The sequence below is a fragment of the Dipteris shenzhenensis genome, chromosome 31 (genome assembly GCF_047967505.1).
Source record: "Dipteris shenzhenensis isolate YYH24624 ecotype China chromosome 31, Dip_SZ_1.0, whole genome shotgun sequence".
Taxonomy (NCBI): domain Eukaryota; kingdom Viridiplantae; phylum Streptophyta; class Polypodiopsida; order Gleicheniales; family Dipteridaceae; genus Dipteris; species Dipteris shenzhenensis.
Window position 1 is genome coordinate 2,918,494 of NC_141626.1, and position 15,138 is coordinate 2,933,631.

Below are 15,138 nucleotides of genomic sequence, written 5' to 3' on the forward strand. Positions count from 1 at the left end.
ACTCAGTCAAGCAGCAAGCCAAGTGAGAGAGAGAGAGAGAAAGAGAGAGAGTGTGTGAACCACAATAAATGTGACTCATCTCTTCTCCTCCCTATTACAACGCTTCTTGCTACTAAGTAGACTAATTGCAAAACTGACTTCTATTGCTGATACACTCGGTTCGCCGGACCGTTGCTCGCCATTGGTCTACAGCCCTTGGCTCCAAGATAACTCCTCCTAGGACTCGAGGTCACCGCCTTAGCAGTTGTTGGCACTCGCCATTCGGAAGTTAGCCAATGAGCCACCTGCTCTCGTGCTTGTCTTGGTAAGTCTAGCTATGTTGGTCCGACAACCCTCATGGTTCGAGGCTGGATGGTACCAAACACTGCTTAAATGCAGACGCATGAGGGTTGAAGCCACGAGGTTGTCGCGTGGGGTTACGCCTTCGTCGTGGAGGCGCAGCCGTGGAGGCGCAGCAGAGGAAGGACCAGGGGCATCATTTGGAGGAGCTCGGGAGGAAGAAGGCCTGGGATACGGGGGATCAAAAGGCTTCAGCTGCGGTCTCTGATCCAGAGGAGGCTAGGGATACAATAAGCGGATGTTAACAGGAGGCCTCACAAGGTTCAATCAGCCAATCAACTGACTGAGAAGCTCGACGAGGGGGGCCTCGGAGGGGTTGGAAATGCCGAAGGCATTATCAAAACAAGTCAAATATCTTCTTGCCACTTGAATCTCGGGTCCTTGCACAGATCCTGGATATTATTACGCATGGATGTTGCTTCCGTAATATGGCTGTCGAGTAACTTCTCTATCTCCCTAAGTAGTTCGCGTAATAGTGCAGCAGATTCAGCATAGTAGGGCGTGGCAATTCACGAATACAAGCTGCAATAAGACACCTTTCTGCCTTCTGAATGTTATGTTGGCAAGCTGCTCAATCCTCAACAAAAAGATCAAAATTTCAACATGCACGGTCATAGATGGAAACTTCGGGGATGACTGGCCCAAGTATCAAGTGGAGAGGCTAAAACAGGATGGGAGGATTAGGATCTGCCAGCTCGACTTGTTGCAGGACCCTATAAAATGGATAGGAAATCAGTGTCGACTGCCTACATGGTGTAAGACTTCTTCAGTTCCCAGGGTGGCGACGGGGATGATATCTTGTCCTTTCAAAACGGGGACTTGTTGCCAACAGGACTGGCGCTGTCGGAGTCTTCAGTTTGAAAATTTCTCCCAAAAAGGTTGATGGACAGACGAACATGAATGTCCCGGATAGTGACACTGTGGTCTTCTTTGTCGTAGGAATCCAAAATCTCCTCTACAGGGGCCTCATCCCAAACTTCCACCCATGGAAGCTTAGCAAACCGAAGCAACCCACTGCAATGTAAGATCCCCTTGGCAGCTTCATTCGTGAATTCTGTCATTGAATGAGGGGGGCAACCCCTGAAGACACCCTATGCCTCTTCTGATGGATAGTGTGGGTTGTGTGTTCCTCCATTACGAAGAGGATGGTATAAACTACAACACATCGACATAGAAAATAAGTGGATTGCCGCGCAAATAGTGCCTCAAATGAATAAAGCTGACCTCTACAAAGATATACCTTTGTAAAACTAGAATATATCCAATCGTACAAATTTAGAATTTTTGTTGTTCTAAAGTCCAAATTTCTACAAAGAAAATAAAAGAGAAAACGAAGAAGTGGACTCAGAGTAAGCCTTCAGCCCCCCATCAAATAGTACAGGCAGAATTTGCCATGACACCACTTTAGGTTAATGCCATCTTTCAAACAGTGACATTACTCTATAGAGTTTGGGCCTTACCCAATTGGAGACTGTGGAAGTTGGCACTAGAGTCATCCAGATGTTTAGCAAAGAGCGGGGTCAGCACAGCATGGTATGCAGATGGACCAGCTTTCCAACTTTCAATCTAGCATGGATGCACCGCCCGAATTCATCCCAAAAGATGAGATTAACAATATCATACGGTTAGATCTCCTTTTGCTCCATACGTCTTGCACTTTTTTTTTTGGGAGAGGCGCGCCGGGGGGGGGGAACCAGGAGTTCCCTACCAAGATCTAGTTCTATCACGACCAAGTATCGGAGGATGGACTCATCATCAAACCCCAATACCTAGAGGGCGGAGAAGTCGCACATGCACTAAGGATTGCCTTGGGCAAATGCGGGTCTCATCCCATGAGCTAAGGATTGAGACAAGGACAGCTGTAGGTACACCCAGAGAGCAACAGATCTCTAGATTATACACGCTAGGGGAGGTTGAGACAAAGGAGCACTTCTTGTGTGCCTACCAAGCCTACTATGAGGTCCAGAGATGACACCACTACCTCTTTCAAGAGGGGCACCACTTTGGTCCACTCTCACGCTTGATCCACTTCCATGACTAGATCTGTGTTGGGCTGTATCTCATTAACATGCGACAGCACAAAGAGACCCACAATAGTAGGAGGTGATCGCGCCGCAAGACGCTAAGGTAGACCGAGCATAGCGACCTGTCGCAGAGTTCTATGCACTAGAGTCAGCTCCATGAGATAGTGGGGTGGAGGAGGAGCTAGCTAACATGAGGGCAGTGTGGATCAGCGGGGAGAGACAACACGACACTGCCGAGCCAAACACAGAGACCGCTAGAGACGAGGCGCCACTCTTAACATGGCCCGTCGGATACAGAGGTCGAGTAGACCATGTCCTCCACCATAGAGAGAGATAGCTCAATAGACGCATAACCGGGACATCTTTGCAGCCAACCGAAGAGCCACCACGGCACTCGGTTTCGTACTTTGAGATTCTGTTTCCAATTTTGAGTTTTGAGTTTGAGCTCTTGAGCTCTTTAGCATAGCATAGCACTCAGCAGGCCCAAGGGCCTTAGCGCGCCCTTTGCTTCAGCCCACAAAGGCTTATATGAGTTTCTTCTCATGATGTACTTTGTCCCACAGGCCAGTGAGGCCTTCCAAGGACATCTCTCTCTCTCTCTCTCTCTCTCTCTCTCTCTCTCTCTCTCTATATATATATATATATATATATATACTTGAAGATCTGCCCTCTGTTTGTTTCCCTGTACTGCTGCACTTTGACAAAGCTCTCTCTCTTTGGTTGATGTTTCAATGTTATCAAATCCTAAGGTGATGAAGCTAGAGAAGTGCGCTTTGTCTGTCGAAGAAGCTGTAGGTCGGCTATCCACAGCGATCAAGATAGCATGTTCAACAGCTCAAATGCCTAAAGTCCAGGATGTGACAATAGCTGCCAGCCGTATGAAGCTCCCAATTTATACATTAACAATTCAAATAAACGGCCCCTAGTAGCCTTTTATATCTTTCAGCTAAGAAAGCAACTATAGTGCCTCATACAAATTTAAAATTAGAAGAGAAGAACAAGAGCGGGAAGAAAGCTTTCAAGTGAAGATACCAACCAGAGACTGATTGAAAAAATGATGAATCGAAAATACCCTCTGTTTCAACATCAAATTTTTCCTGTAATGCATGAATTTGAGCCTCCGGATTTATTTTACGCAAGGCTCTCGCTGCTGTTGGTGCTTTCTGCCTGCCAAGATCATCTATGTGATAAAGCACCTGATCGGTCAAGTTTGGTTTTGAAACACAATCCATATCGGTGATTATGATGCTGCCATTGAAGCTGCAGCCTACCCCCATTAGGACAAGATTTTTCAAAATTTCACAGCCTATTCCACCTGTACCAACAACCAGCCACTAGAAACCCAGAGAAACAAATGTCAATTTCATTTGATAATGATGTTAGTAACGAGCAGTGTTATATTATTCTCAATATCAACTACAAATATGGCAATGTATCCAAAACACAGCAGATTTCATGGCGCTCAAAAGCTCTGAGCAAATGCAAGCATTCCAAATGTGGCAACCCTACAACCAGTTTGATCCACTAATAAATATCTTTGTCAAAAATCAAAGATGAGTGTAACATTTAAGCAAACATTCAGTAAACAATCTTAACAATGATTGCAGAAAAGAAGCTAAAGCAGGCAATAAGGAGCCAAACTGATTAAGGAGCCAAAGATTTAAAAGACATGAAGAACAATGTAGGTATATTATAATATTTCAAAGTTGCTTTATGCAGTCCTTAGGAGCTTCCTTGTGCCCTCCTGAACGGATGTATTAGCTAGTTTTTTCCTGTCCCCTAGACATGTTTGTCTCCCGTGGGCATTAATAGACTCCCTCTCCCCCTCAGGATCAAAGTATGGAAATGGGAGGATCGACTTTAGACAAGGCCATCACTCTGGAGGAGGGAATAACAGAAACTGATATATTTATAGTCCTAGAGACATGGGAACATTAAGGTAATGAAGCTCCAAAACTGTAAGGATTTCTAAAGATATCAATATGGAACACCAAAAAATATATAGGAGGAAGAGCATTTGGGGGGATTGCATGTTACATCAGCAAGATATGGGAGAAGTCAGCCAAGGTCATCAAAGAGAAACCACACAAGCAGTATATGTGCGTCAAAATAGCGGCAAAGAATAGAAACATTGGATTGGCAGCATGCTATTTTGCACCCTGCAATCACCTAAATACAAGTACAACAGTCACATATCACGGAAGGATCTGATCATGCATTTGACGGGGGATATAGCCAAGTTTTCCAAAGATTACACAAATATTGTTGCAGATGACTTCAATGCAAGAACAGGTTCAAGGCAAGGTATAATCCACAGAAGAGGCGAGAGACCCCGTACGGATGGAAGAGTTGGATGAAGACAGTGAGGAAAGGAAAGAGTGGAAGAGGGCATCAAGAGAGACAGGAGAGGTCACCCAAATGGGGTAGCAGTTACTCACTTTATGTGGGTGTTTTGGGCTGCAAATATGTAATGCCACATCACTCTTCAAAAATATTGGGGGTTATACTTGCAATACGCCATAAGAATCAAGCATGATTGATTACGTGATAATAAGTCTAGATATACTTACATCTCAAGATTGATGAGGGGGCCTTGGTATTCAACCACAGAGCAATGTCACTAAAGATTGGCATTGAGCCGACGTCCACCCTAGTACGCCGACGTACAGACACAGACTACTAGCCCTCCAAACCCCCGGCAAAGTCACATAAGGCAGTCTTTCTGGAACAGGCACCCACTCAAAGGAAAGCCTTGTTTTCTGCATCCCCATCCTCATGAGCTGGACCATAGTGAGTTGGAACGTGCACGGGCTCCATGACCGTGCTCGTAGTCAACCGCAGTACCTGATCCTTCAACAGGAGCTGCAGAGGGCAATGGTGAACATTAGACTGCGACACCACCTCCTCCTCGGGAGTCATAGGGGACCTGCACTCATAGATGGAAATGAGCTTCTTCCAAATCTCGTTAGAGCTTTTGCAGGGTCGAATCTAGCGGGCAGGGCCATCCTCTAAGGCCTTGCAAATGGCAGACATTGCCTTGCCATCCTTGTCAACGATAGCTTCTTCTTCCTTCATTGGGGGTTCGCTCTCATCCTCCTGGGGGAAACTTTGACCTCTCCTGTGGCTATTTCCCATAGGCCACACTCTCAGAGATACATCTCTATGCGCCATTTCCACATCTAAAAATCGGTGCCATCAAAGGGTTTAACTCCCTTATGCTCAATCACGGTTGTCGTGTTCACGACTCCAGTACCGCCACTCATTGCATCACTAGTCAATCCTTGGAGGTTCACACGGGCAACTTGTATGCTTTGCTTTCTTCACTATAGCCAACCATGATGCATTTGTGTGACTTCGCATCCAATTTCCGTTGCTTTTTGACTCCTTGGTTCGCCCAACAGGAATGTACGACAGCCCATGTTGGGGGCCAGACTTGTCGGATACAGAGCGGGCCGTGTGGAGCCATCCGTTCCTCACTAGATCATTCAGGCTGAGTTTGGGTCACCCCCTTTACAGCTAGATGCTGCATTTCAGGTCATCACATATCTGAACTAAGTCAGGGAATATGGGGATTGCACCTATGACGTAGCAGGCTACCATGGATAGCTCTATCCTCTTTTATGGCACTTGCAGCAGGAGGGGACTAAAGGTGCTGGTATGCACGCACAGAGAGATGGTTTGAGCGACTAGGGCTCCACATGGATAGACTACCTCCCTTCCACTACAGCATGGATGCTCCGTTTTCTCCCCTCCTATCACACGAGGTCAACCAGGTTATCCATGAGGATCTTATTACAGCTACACACATTTTGGACCTGGTTGAGACCGAGTGAACTCCCAGTGAAGCTTTGCTTCTACAAAGATCACTTCTTACATATCAAAGCGGAGGGTTTCATTCACCCACCAGGATACATGCAGGTTCACCTACCCCACTCGCTGAGGATTTCTCTTGGGCAATTCCGGGTCTCTTCATACAAACTTCATATCGAGAGCGGCACAGCAAAGCGACTACCCAGGGAGAGGCGCATATACACACTATGTGACATGCAGGAGGTTGAGACAGAGGAGCATTTCATCTTCAGGTGTCCTGTTTACTATGAGATCCGAGGGCGTTTCTACTGCCTCTTCAGAGATAGCTATGGGATTTTGGCTCCTTTCCTCCCCTACCAAGACCAGCGGTGTTTGGCAGGATTCATTCATGATTTACTTAGACACCGCGAGAGGATACTCTGAGCACGAAGACAGGAGCAAACTTCTTCCTCGGTTGATTCCTCTCAGAGCTCTATCACGGAGTTCTTTCAACCAGATCACATGAACCCCCCAGGAGACGAGGCCTCGACACGATCGACAACTCAGACAGAGGGTTAACACACAGATCACACTTGGGGACATACCCTCCTTGTTTAGAGTTAGAGCTGGACCGACGGGAGTCACAGTAGCCCTGGTTAGACGCAGAGCTACGACCAGGAGACGTGCCAAGACTACACCTTTGAGTGGCCGAAAACACTCTATTGCCTCCTTCATGCCTCCATTGCCTCATCCACCCTGATGTCCTGCTGATGATGATGATGATGATGTTGATGATCATGCTAAGATTGATATATACTCGACCATCGACATGACTATGTTGTACCTAGGACTTAGTACTGTCATTCTGCATTTTTTGCATTTTGCATTGGTGTGGATGCTCGTTTAGTAGCTCCACTACCACAGCTCGTTTGTACCATGTTTTTCACAGTCTCATAGACCCATCAATCTTCCAAATACTTTAATAAACTTTCTTTCTTTCTTTCTTTCTCGCGCGGACGTTAATAGACTCTCTCTCTCTCTCCCTCTCTCTCTCTCTCTAGTATCTACACACACATACACACACACAAACACCCCAAAAAATAAAAGAGGTAATGGATGCATTAAAGGGACAAATTACATTGCATACATGTGAGGTCCAATAGGCCACCTCAGAAAGATGGCCATGTTGAAAAAGAAGGAATGCAACTAGGATAAGAACAGGAGTGTATGAAACATGTATATGAGGCTAGGAAAATGGGGGTGTCTGAAGGGACAATAAGGTTCATACCTGGATTGAATAGTGGCGCATGGACTAGGGAGGCAACTTATCTTCAGATCCGGATACGGAATGGCAACAGATCTGTGTATAGACTTTGCATGCATGCATAGAGTTGGGAATGTTCTTCGTACATCTGCATATAGGAGCCTTGAGAGAGAGCTAGCAGATGTCTTTGGACATTGAAGCCTCTTGTACATGAGTTAAAATGCAAGAATGTGGATGGCTCTCAAAAAGCAGCACTTGGTAGTAGTTTACATTTTTTCATGGTTTTTATCAACTTTATATTGTCATAAGCTATCACGAGGGCGTGAGTTTTTACCTACTAAAATGGCCCAAGCTACATGCATCATTTAAGAGCTGCTACATGTAGGCGTCGACGGGCTGTACGGATTGCAGCTGTGCACGGCTGTACGGAGTGCATGGGTCTACGGGCGCCCCAGGCCCCTTGCGGTATTTCTTTAAGATTCATATAAAGCCAAGATGCCGATTACAAGGTCCCCTGAAAGCTGTACCACCGGCAAACCACTGCTCACAAACTTCCAATATCCTGCACACCCTGCAATTCCTGCTCAACTTTATATGGCAAATATGCATCCAACCACTAGGCAATCACACATCGTTTCTTCTGACCAAGCGTGCAATAGATCCTAAAGGCACAAACTTTCTCTCTGTCCTCTGCACCTGCACAACCAATTGCCCAACCAGCCAAGCACGGCTAAACAGTTGCAGAAAAGACAAAGACAGCCAAACTCTGGCACAACCAATCCAGAAAACCCTTCCAAATCACTAGGCAATCACGCATCATTTCTTCTTACCAAGCGTACAATAGATCCCAAAGGCACAAACTTTCTCTCTGTCCTCTGCACCTGCACAACCAAGTGCCCAACCAGCCAAGCACGGCTAAACAGTTGCAGAAAAGATTAAGACAGCCAAACTCTGGCACAACCAATCCAGGAGACCCTTCCAAAACAGTTCGTCCCAATCTGTAGCCACCCCGGCCACTGCCCAACACCATAAATCAGCCTTTCCCTGCCTGGAAACAATACCAAACATAATAACCAGCCTACAACCAGTCCGGGAACGGCAAAAGCAGGCAAAAACCAGCCTTCCTCTACCACGAATCCTCAGAAAACAAGTCATCTGGTCTGAAAAACCCTGAATCCAGCAAGGAACTGATGATTCAACCCTGGAACAGCCCGAAAGCAACACGGGACAGGTCACCCCACTTGGAAAAGGCCCAAAATCAGCAGCAGCTAACATAAATCAGCCCAAAAATTCAAATTCCCTTGCTTCCTGCAGCCTGCCTGCAAAACCGGAAAGCAACAGAAACAAACTGATCTAGAGGCTTCTGGCACAAAAACATTTTTGAGCTTCTAGCAAACCTGGCAGCCCACAGACTGCCCTGGTAGTCAAAAATCAGCAAGGTGATGTGATAGAATAGCCTTGGAGCACTTTCACAGCCTGTGACTTGCCTCTCCTTGTTCTTCTGTGGTCTAGAAAACAGCCCTGAAAGCAAATTTCGACTTTTCTTCTTGCTTTTTGGCCTCCTGCATGCCAAACAGTCAAAAAAGCAAACTTTAAACTGAAATAGAAAATCTGTCCTCTCTTTTTCCAGCTTGGAAAGATTGGATCTTTCTTCATCTGGCTGTTTTCTCTTGCAAAAACTAAGTATGCTGAAAGATGCTTTTTCACTACGTTAGAAATAGCTGAAGGAGATACAATTGGTATAACTCCCTTTTTAGTTTTGCATCCAAAACATGGGTTTTGCCTTTGTGAGTCAAAGTCAGCGTTTTGTTTCTAGCATCCAAAAGAGTCCCCCACCTTGTAGTGTGAAGGTATACCCAACAGAACATGGCATCCATTCAAAGGCATGACGTAAAACTCCTTTGTGTCCACATAGCTCTGAATGTGTATGCGTAACTTGCCAATTACCGAAGTGACTGACTCACTATGCCCATGACAAACCATATCTACATCACAAACAGGTCACATCTCTTCTACTTTGATTCCCCATTTCCCAACCAGCTCTGGAGAGATGAAATTGGAACGGGCCCCTAGGTCAAAGAAAAACAAGGTTGTCTGGTTAGGATTTTTACCGCATAGCTCCGTGGCATCTACATTCTGTTTGTCCCCAATCACATCCGGCATAAGACCAGCCGTGGGCTTTGGCTTCTTACCCTTCTGGTCATTCTTCCTTTCTTCCCTTTGCTCACCCTGTTCCCCTGAGCGGTACTTTCTCTCTCTGTTCGGGCATTCAAATTTGATAGCATTATAAAAATCTTTCTTCTCTTCGGGTGTCATCTTCTGTCGAGCCCATTCTCGCCTCTATCCTGCAACAAACCTAGCCTTCGTAGGCTGTCCAAACTTCCTAAACTTTTTTGGAGCTTCCTCGTTGTTGCCCCTGAACCCCAAAGTCTTTCCTTGCAAGAGGGCATATGCTGTAGTGGCATTTTCTATAAGTTGAGACATGTTAGAGACTTTCATTTTACTGTAGTAGTCCCAGGTTTCTATTGGCAGCCCACAACAATACTTCTCAGAGGTTGGTTGCAAGTGGCAATGCCAACCATTTCTCATTTGACCAATTGGTTGCTCTTCTTCTTCAAGAGGAGCACAATCGTGCGAATCGCAATGCTTCTATGGCTAGTGATCAAGCCTTTGCTGCCCAGCACAAAAACAAAGGCAAAGGCAAGGTTTCAGCTAACACCCTCATTCCCATGCTGATCATTCACATGGTGCCTCTTCTTAAGGGGAAAATAAAAAGAAGAAATGTAACTATTGCAGGAAACCTGGGCATGATATTTCTGAATGCAGGAAGCGAATTGCATCTGAAAAGGAGTTTGGTCTTGCAGTATATGGTTCTTCTAGTGCAAACGATCGACATGAGTCCCCTAATTTTGCACAAGACCAAAATTGGGCTTTCTTGGTTACATGTCAGTATAATCCTGATGTTCATGATGCTTGCATGGCAGTTTCAGATGTTCATGATGCCTGGTTCTTTGATAGTGGTGCTAGGCAAGCACATCACTTCCTGCCGGAAGTTATTCAGCTCATTAGAGCATACATCTCAGGGGAGCAGTGTCACATGTGCCAATAATGCATCATATACCGTGAAAGGTATTGGGCAAGTTGCTCTTACTTCTATCTCTGGTGGTATTGTTACTCTAGAGAATGTGCTTTATGTTCCAGGCGTTCACAAGAACCTCATTTCTATATCAGCCATAGCTACATGTGGCTTTCAGGTTCTTTTTGATGGTGTTAGGTGTGCAGTGTATGATGCTACAGATGCCTTCACCATGGACTTGACCGGCACACTGACTAGAGGTCTTTATAGACTTGATACTTACTTATGACAGATGTTTGGATGATAATGCTGCACTTGCAGATGCACATGCCTTTGCTCTTGATTCTACCATGGCAGAGACCCATTTGTGGCATGAAAGATTTGGACACCTCACCTTTGGAGCTTTGGTGAAGTTATATAAGGATGGTATGGTTGTTGATCTTCCCAAAATGCATATGCCTTCAAAGCATGTTTGTGAACCATGCTTGCTTGGTAAGATGCACCATGCTACGTTTCCCAAGCGTTATATGTTTGTGGACCCATGAAGGTTGCATCTCTTGGGGGCTTCTATCATTTTTTCACTTCTATTGATGACTTCACCAAGTACACTTGGACTTCCGCCTTGAAATCCAAATCTGAAGTTTCATCATGCTTCAAGCATTTTATTGCCTTAGGCTAAGAATAAGAGTGGTCTGCACATTGCTCACCTTAGTACAGACGGGGGGGTGAATATATGTCAAAGGAGTTGTTGTTTTCTTGGCTTCACGTGGCATACATCATCGATGCAAGGTGCCTTATATCCCTCAAGAGAAACCCGTGGCTGAGCATAAGAATAGGTCAGTGATGGAGATGGCCAGGTGCATGTTGAAAGGCAAACATTTGCCTAACAAGTTGTGGTTGGATGCCGTCATGTGTGCTAGTTACATTTTGACAAAGGCATTGCATACTATCACACCTTATGAGGCTTGGACAGTTCGTAAGCCTCGCATTTCTCACATGAGGACTTTTGGATGCATGGCCTATGCTCATGTGCCTTCACAAACACGCACCAAAGCTGTCAAGTGCATTTTTATTGGGTATAGCTCAAAGAGTCAGGGCTATAAGCTCTACCATCCCCGCACGGGCAAGTGTTTTGTCAGTCGGGATGTTGTGTTTGATGAATCTACCACTATGCCTTTGCTGGACAGTCAAAAACAGCCCGTTGTTGATGCCCCATATATTTTTGACAGCTTGATGCCTTTGTTTCCATCCGATGCTCAGGATGATGTTCCATCTGAGGTTGTACCTCCTCTATCTATTAGTCATTTGCAGCCACATGTGCAGCCAGATATTCAGCCTGATATGCCTCTCATTATCAGGAACATCTGCACAAGGCTCTTGACCAAGAAAGAGCTGAAATTCACGAGCCCAAAAAGGTACCCCGTTGACTCCTTGACACATTAAAAGACAGCAAACAAGATGCTCCTCTGGCAACCCGTACTAGAGCAGTTGTTCGGAAAGAGCATGCTAGTTTTGATGCATATGCATTGGTTGCTACAGCATGCAATGAAGAGCCATTATGTCATCAACATGCCTTTCAAGATGATTGTTATGCAAGGTGAATTGGATTCTATCCATCAGAATAACACTTGGGAGTTGTGCAATTTGCCTCCTGGCAAGAATGCCATTGGCACTAAGTGGGTTTATAGAATTAAACGGAAAGCTGATGGTTCAGTGGACCGTTACAAAGCCCGTCTTATTGCTAAGGGCTATGCTTAGCAGCAAGGCATTGACTTGAGGAGACATTTGCTCCCAGAGCATCCCACTTCCACGATCACTACTATTCGCATTGTTATTGTCTTTGCTGCCCACTTTCATTGGGAGGTACATCAGCTTGATATCAAGACAACTTTCCTTCATGGGCATTTGCAGGAAGAGGTCTATGTTTCCCAACCTCCCGGCTTTGAGGTTGAAGGTTCTAAAAACAAGGTATGCCGCTTGAAGAAAGCCCTTTATGGATTGAAGCAAGCACCTTGGGCTTGGTATTCCAAGATTCATACTCATTTGCTCACACTTGGCTTTCAGAACAGCCCTACAAAGGCTACTCTTTACATCCACAAGCGTGGGACAGATTTGCTGATTTTAGTCCTTTATGTGGATGACATGCTTGAGACTGGGACACATGCTGAGCAAATTGCAGATTTCAAGCTTGATTTGCAGAAGACATTTGCTATGTTTGATCTTGGTCTTCTGCACTACTATCTGGGCATCCAATTTGTTAGCAGTGAGGGGGGCATTTTGATGTCACAATCCAAGTACATTGGACAGCTTTTGCAGCGTTTCCAGTTTGAGGATTGCAAGCCAGTATCCACACAATTAGAGCCTAGTTTCACTTCTCTTCTGAGGATGGCAGCCGTACATGTGATGTCACTCTCTATCAACAGGCAGTTGGTTGTTTGAGACCTAATCTACAGTATGTTGTCTGACAATTGAGCAAATATATGCACAGCTCATCTATGCACCATTGGCATGCCGTGCAGCATGTTTTCAGATATCTCAAAGGCAATCAGCATTTAGGCCTTCTTTATGGGGCTTATACTTCACTTGTCATGCATGGATTCACTAATAGTGATTGGGCTGGTTGTTCGGACACTCCGTGTCTCACATAGTGGCAACTATTTCATGCTTGGTACTTCATGTGTTTCTTGGCTCAGCAAGAAGCAAAATACAGTTGCTACTTCTAGCTGTGAAGCTGAGTACAAAGCAGCCTTTATAGCTACGGTGGAGTGTGTTTGGCTTCGCAAGCTACTTGCAGATCTTTATGCATGTCAAACTGCTCCTACCGTCATCTTCACTGATAGTCAGAGTTCTTTGGCTGTTGCACGGAATCCTGTTTTACATGCTTGCACAAAGCATATTGAGGTTCACTAACACTATGTTAGAGAGCGATTATCAGCAAATGATATTCAATAGTCTTATGTTCCCACTGAAGACAACTTAACAGATCTATTTACGAAGGCTCTACCTCGACCTAAGTTTTAGGCTTTTCAGCAAGCTTTAAACTTAGTATCTTTTGTAACTTGATCTCTTGTACTCTGTACAGTCATAGGTTGCTATATCCCTACAGGATGAACATGTGCAATCATGACATTAGATATTCAGGTATCCTGAGCCATGTCCAAGATACTTCAGCCCATACCATGGAGGAGGGTTTGTAGGCCATTCTATGGGCTATCCATAGGTGCCACTTATTCCTTGGTATGTGCCTTGTAGGCCTAGTTATAGTCAGTTAGGACTATTAGTACCTAGGTCAGTTAGGACACTTAGTCTAGTTAGAAATTTAGCCCTAGGGTTTTGTCATATTGGCTCACCCTTGAGCCTCCACTTGTTGTTGCAACATTTTCAATACAGCATCTCGTTTTTGCTCTTCCATCACTCATCCTGGGCTCCCTTTGTCCAACAATGCTCTGGCGGTCACTGGAGGCTGCTCCTGTTGAGGTGGAGGATCCTCCGGTGGGCAAGAAGTCTCTCCTCCAAAGGGGCCTGAGGAGTGTGCTCAGGTCGATGGCTCGCTCGCCGGATCTCAAGGTGCATCTACCTGTGGGTCACCTATGTGATTACTCTGTGCCTCTGTGCCTGCACAGTTGCATGTGCCCGCCGCTTACGGTTGGTGTGCTAGCTTTGGTTCTTCTACTCCCATTCTTTTTTCCCACCTAGCTAGGTGCCCCTTCTATCTGCACCTCAAACACTAAGCAGGTAAGCCTGAAACCTCTAGGCGTTGGCGAAGAGTACCTCCCTCCGAAGTCTACAAGAGAATCACCTCTGGAAGAGTATCTGGGCTCTCTACCACCAGCCTGAGTCGAGGGACCCCATCATCTGTCACCACTGCAACCTCTGACTCTGAAGGGTACTCTCAAACTATGCCGAAAGATCGCCCAATGGAAGGGAGAATGGACCTGTATTCCCTCGAAGCCCCGGGAAGTGGAGCGTCACTAGAAAGCGGGGAACATGGTGAGTCGAGTCCATGTCCTCCACCGTGAATCCATGATACCAAGAGATGACATACACCAAATGAGGGCCCAGGAGAATTGGCCTTCTCTCCACGAGAATCAGAGTGGGGAGCCTAGTTGGAGGAGGAAGACACCTCGTCCATAGATAGTGACCTCTTGAATGTCGTCGTCATGGAGTGCCAAGCTGGCCTGGATCCAATCCCTAATCAGTATCCTTGAGGGAGTGAGGCCGACTATCCTGCCGATGACTGCCCTGTCCTGTAGGAGATTCACTGCCTGTTGTACATATTGCTTATCTGCTGGTGCCAAAATGACTTTGACAACTGGGGGAGTTGAGGGCACTGCCATAGAGCCCCTCTGGCCAGACCAAAGGTCGCCACCAAAGTCCCAATCACTAGCAATAAGCAATAACTGCACCACCTGCAAAAAGAGAAGAATAAGAAGGAAGCGAGAAGGCGTCCGCAAGAATGAAGACCGCCAAGAAATCCGCCCAACCACGAAGTAACAACCCCAAAGCTCTTCCACTAGCAAGCTCTTAGACTTGGAAGGACCGTGAACTGCACAAAGGGAGCTGCCACGCTGAAGAGCAAACCACCAAGAAGCTTTGGCGCTTTCCTGGAACCCGGGAAGTGCTTCATCTCTTCTTCTTCTTGAGGG

At 45.9% G+C, this 15,138-nt stretch overlaps 1 protein-coding gene across 4 annotated transcripts in view; it reads right to left on the reverse strand.

Moving 5' to 3' along the window:
• LOC147880904 (uncharacterized) overlaps positions 1–15,138 on the reverse strand; it is a 206,704-nt gene that overhangs the window by 175,342 nt on the left and 16,224 nt on the right. For all 4 annotated transcript variants that reach the window (XM_087370091.1, XM_087370089.1, XM_087370090.1 and 1 more), the window contains one exon: positions 3,400–3,697. In XM_087370091.1, the coding sequence (XP_087226217.1) occupies positions 3,400–3,697 (298 nt within the window). The remainder of the gene's footprint in view (positions 1–3,399; positions 3,698–15,138) is intronic.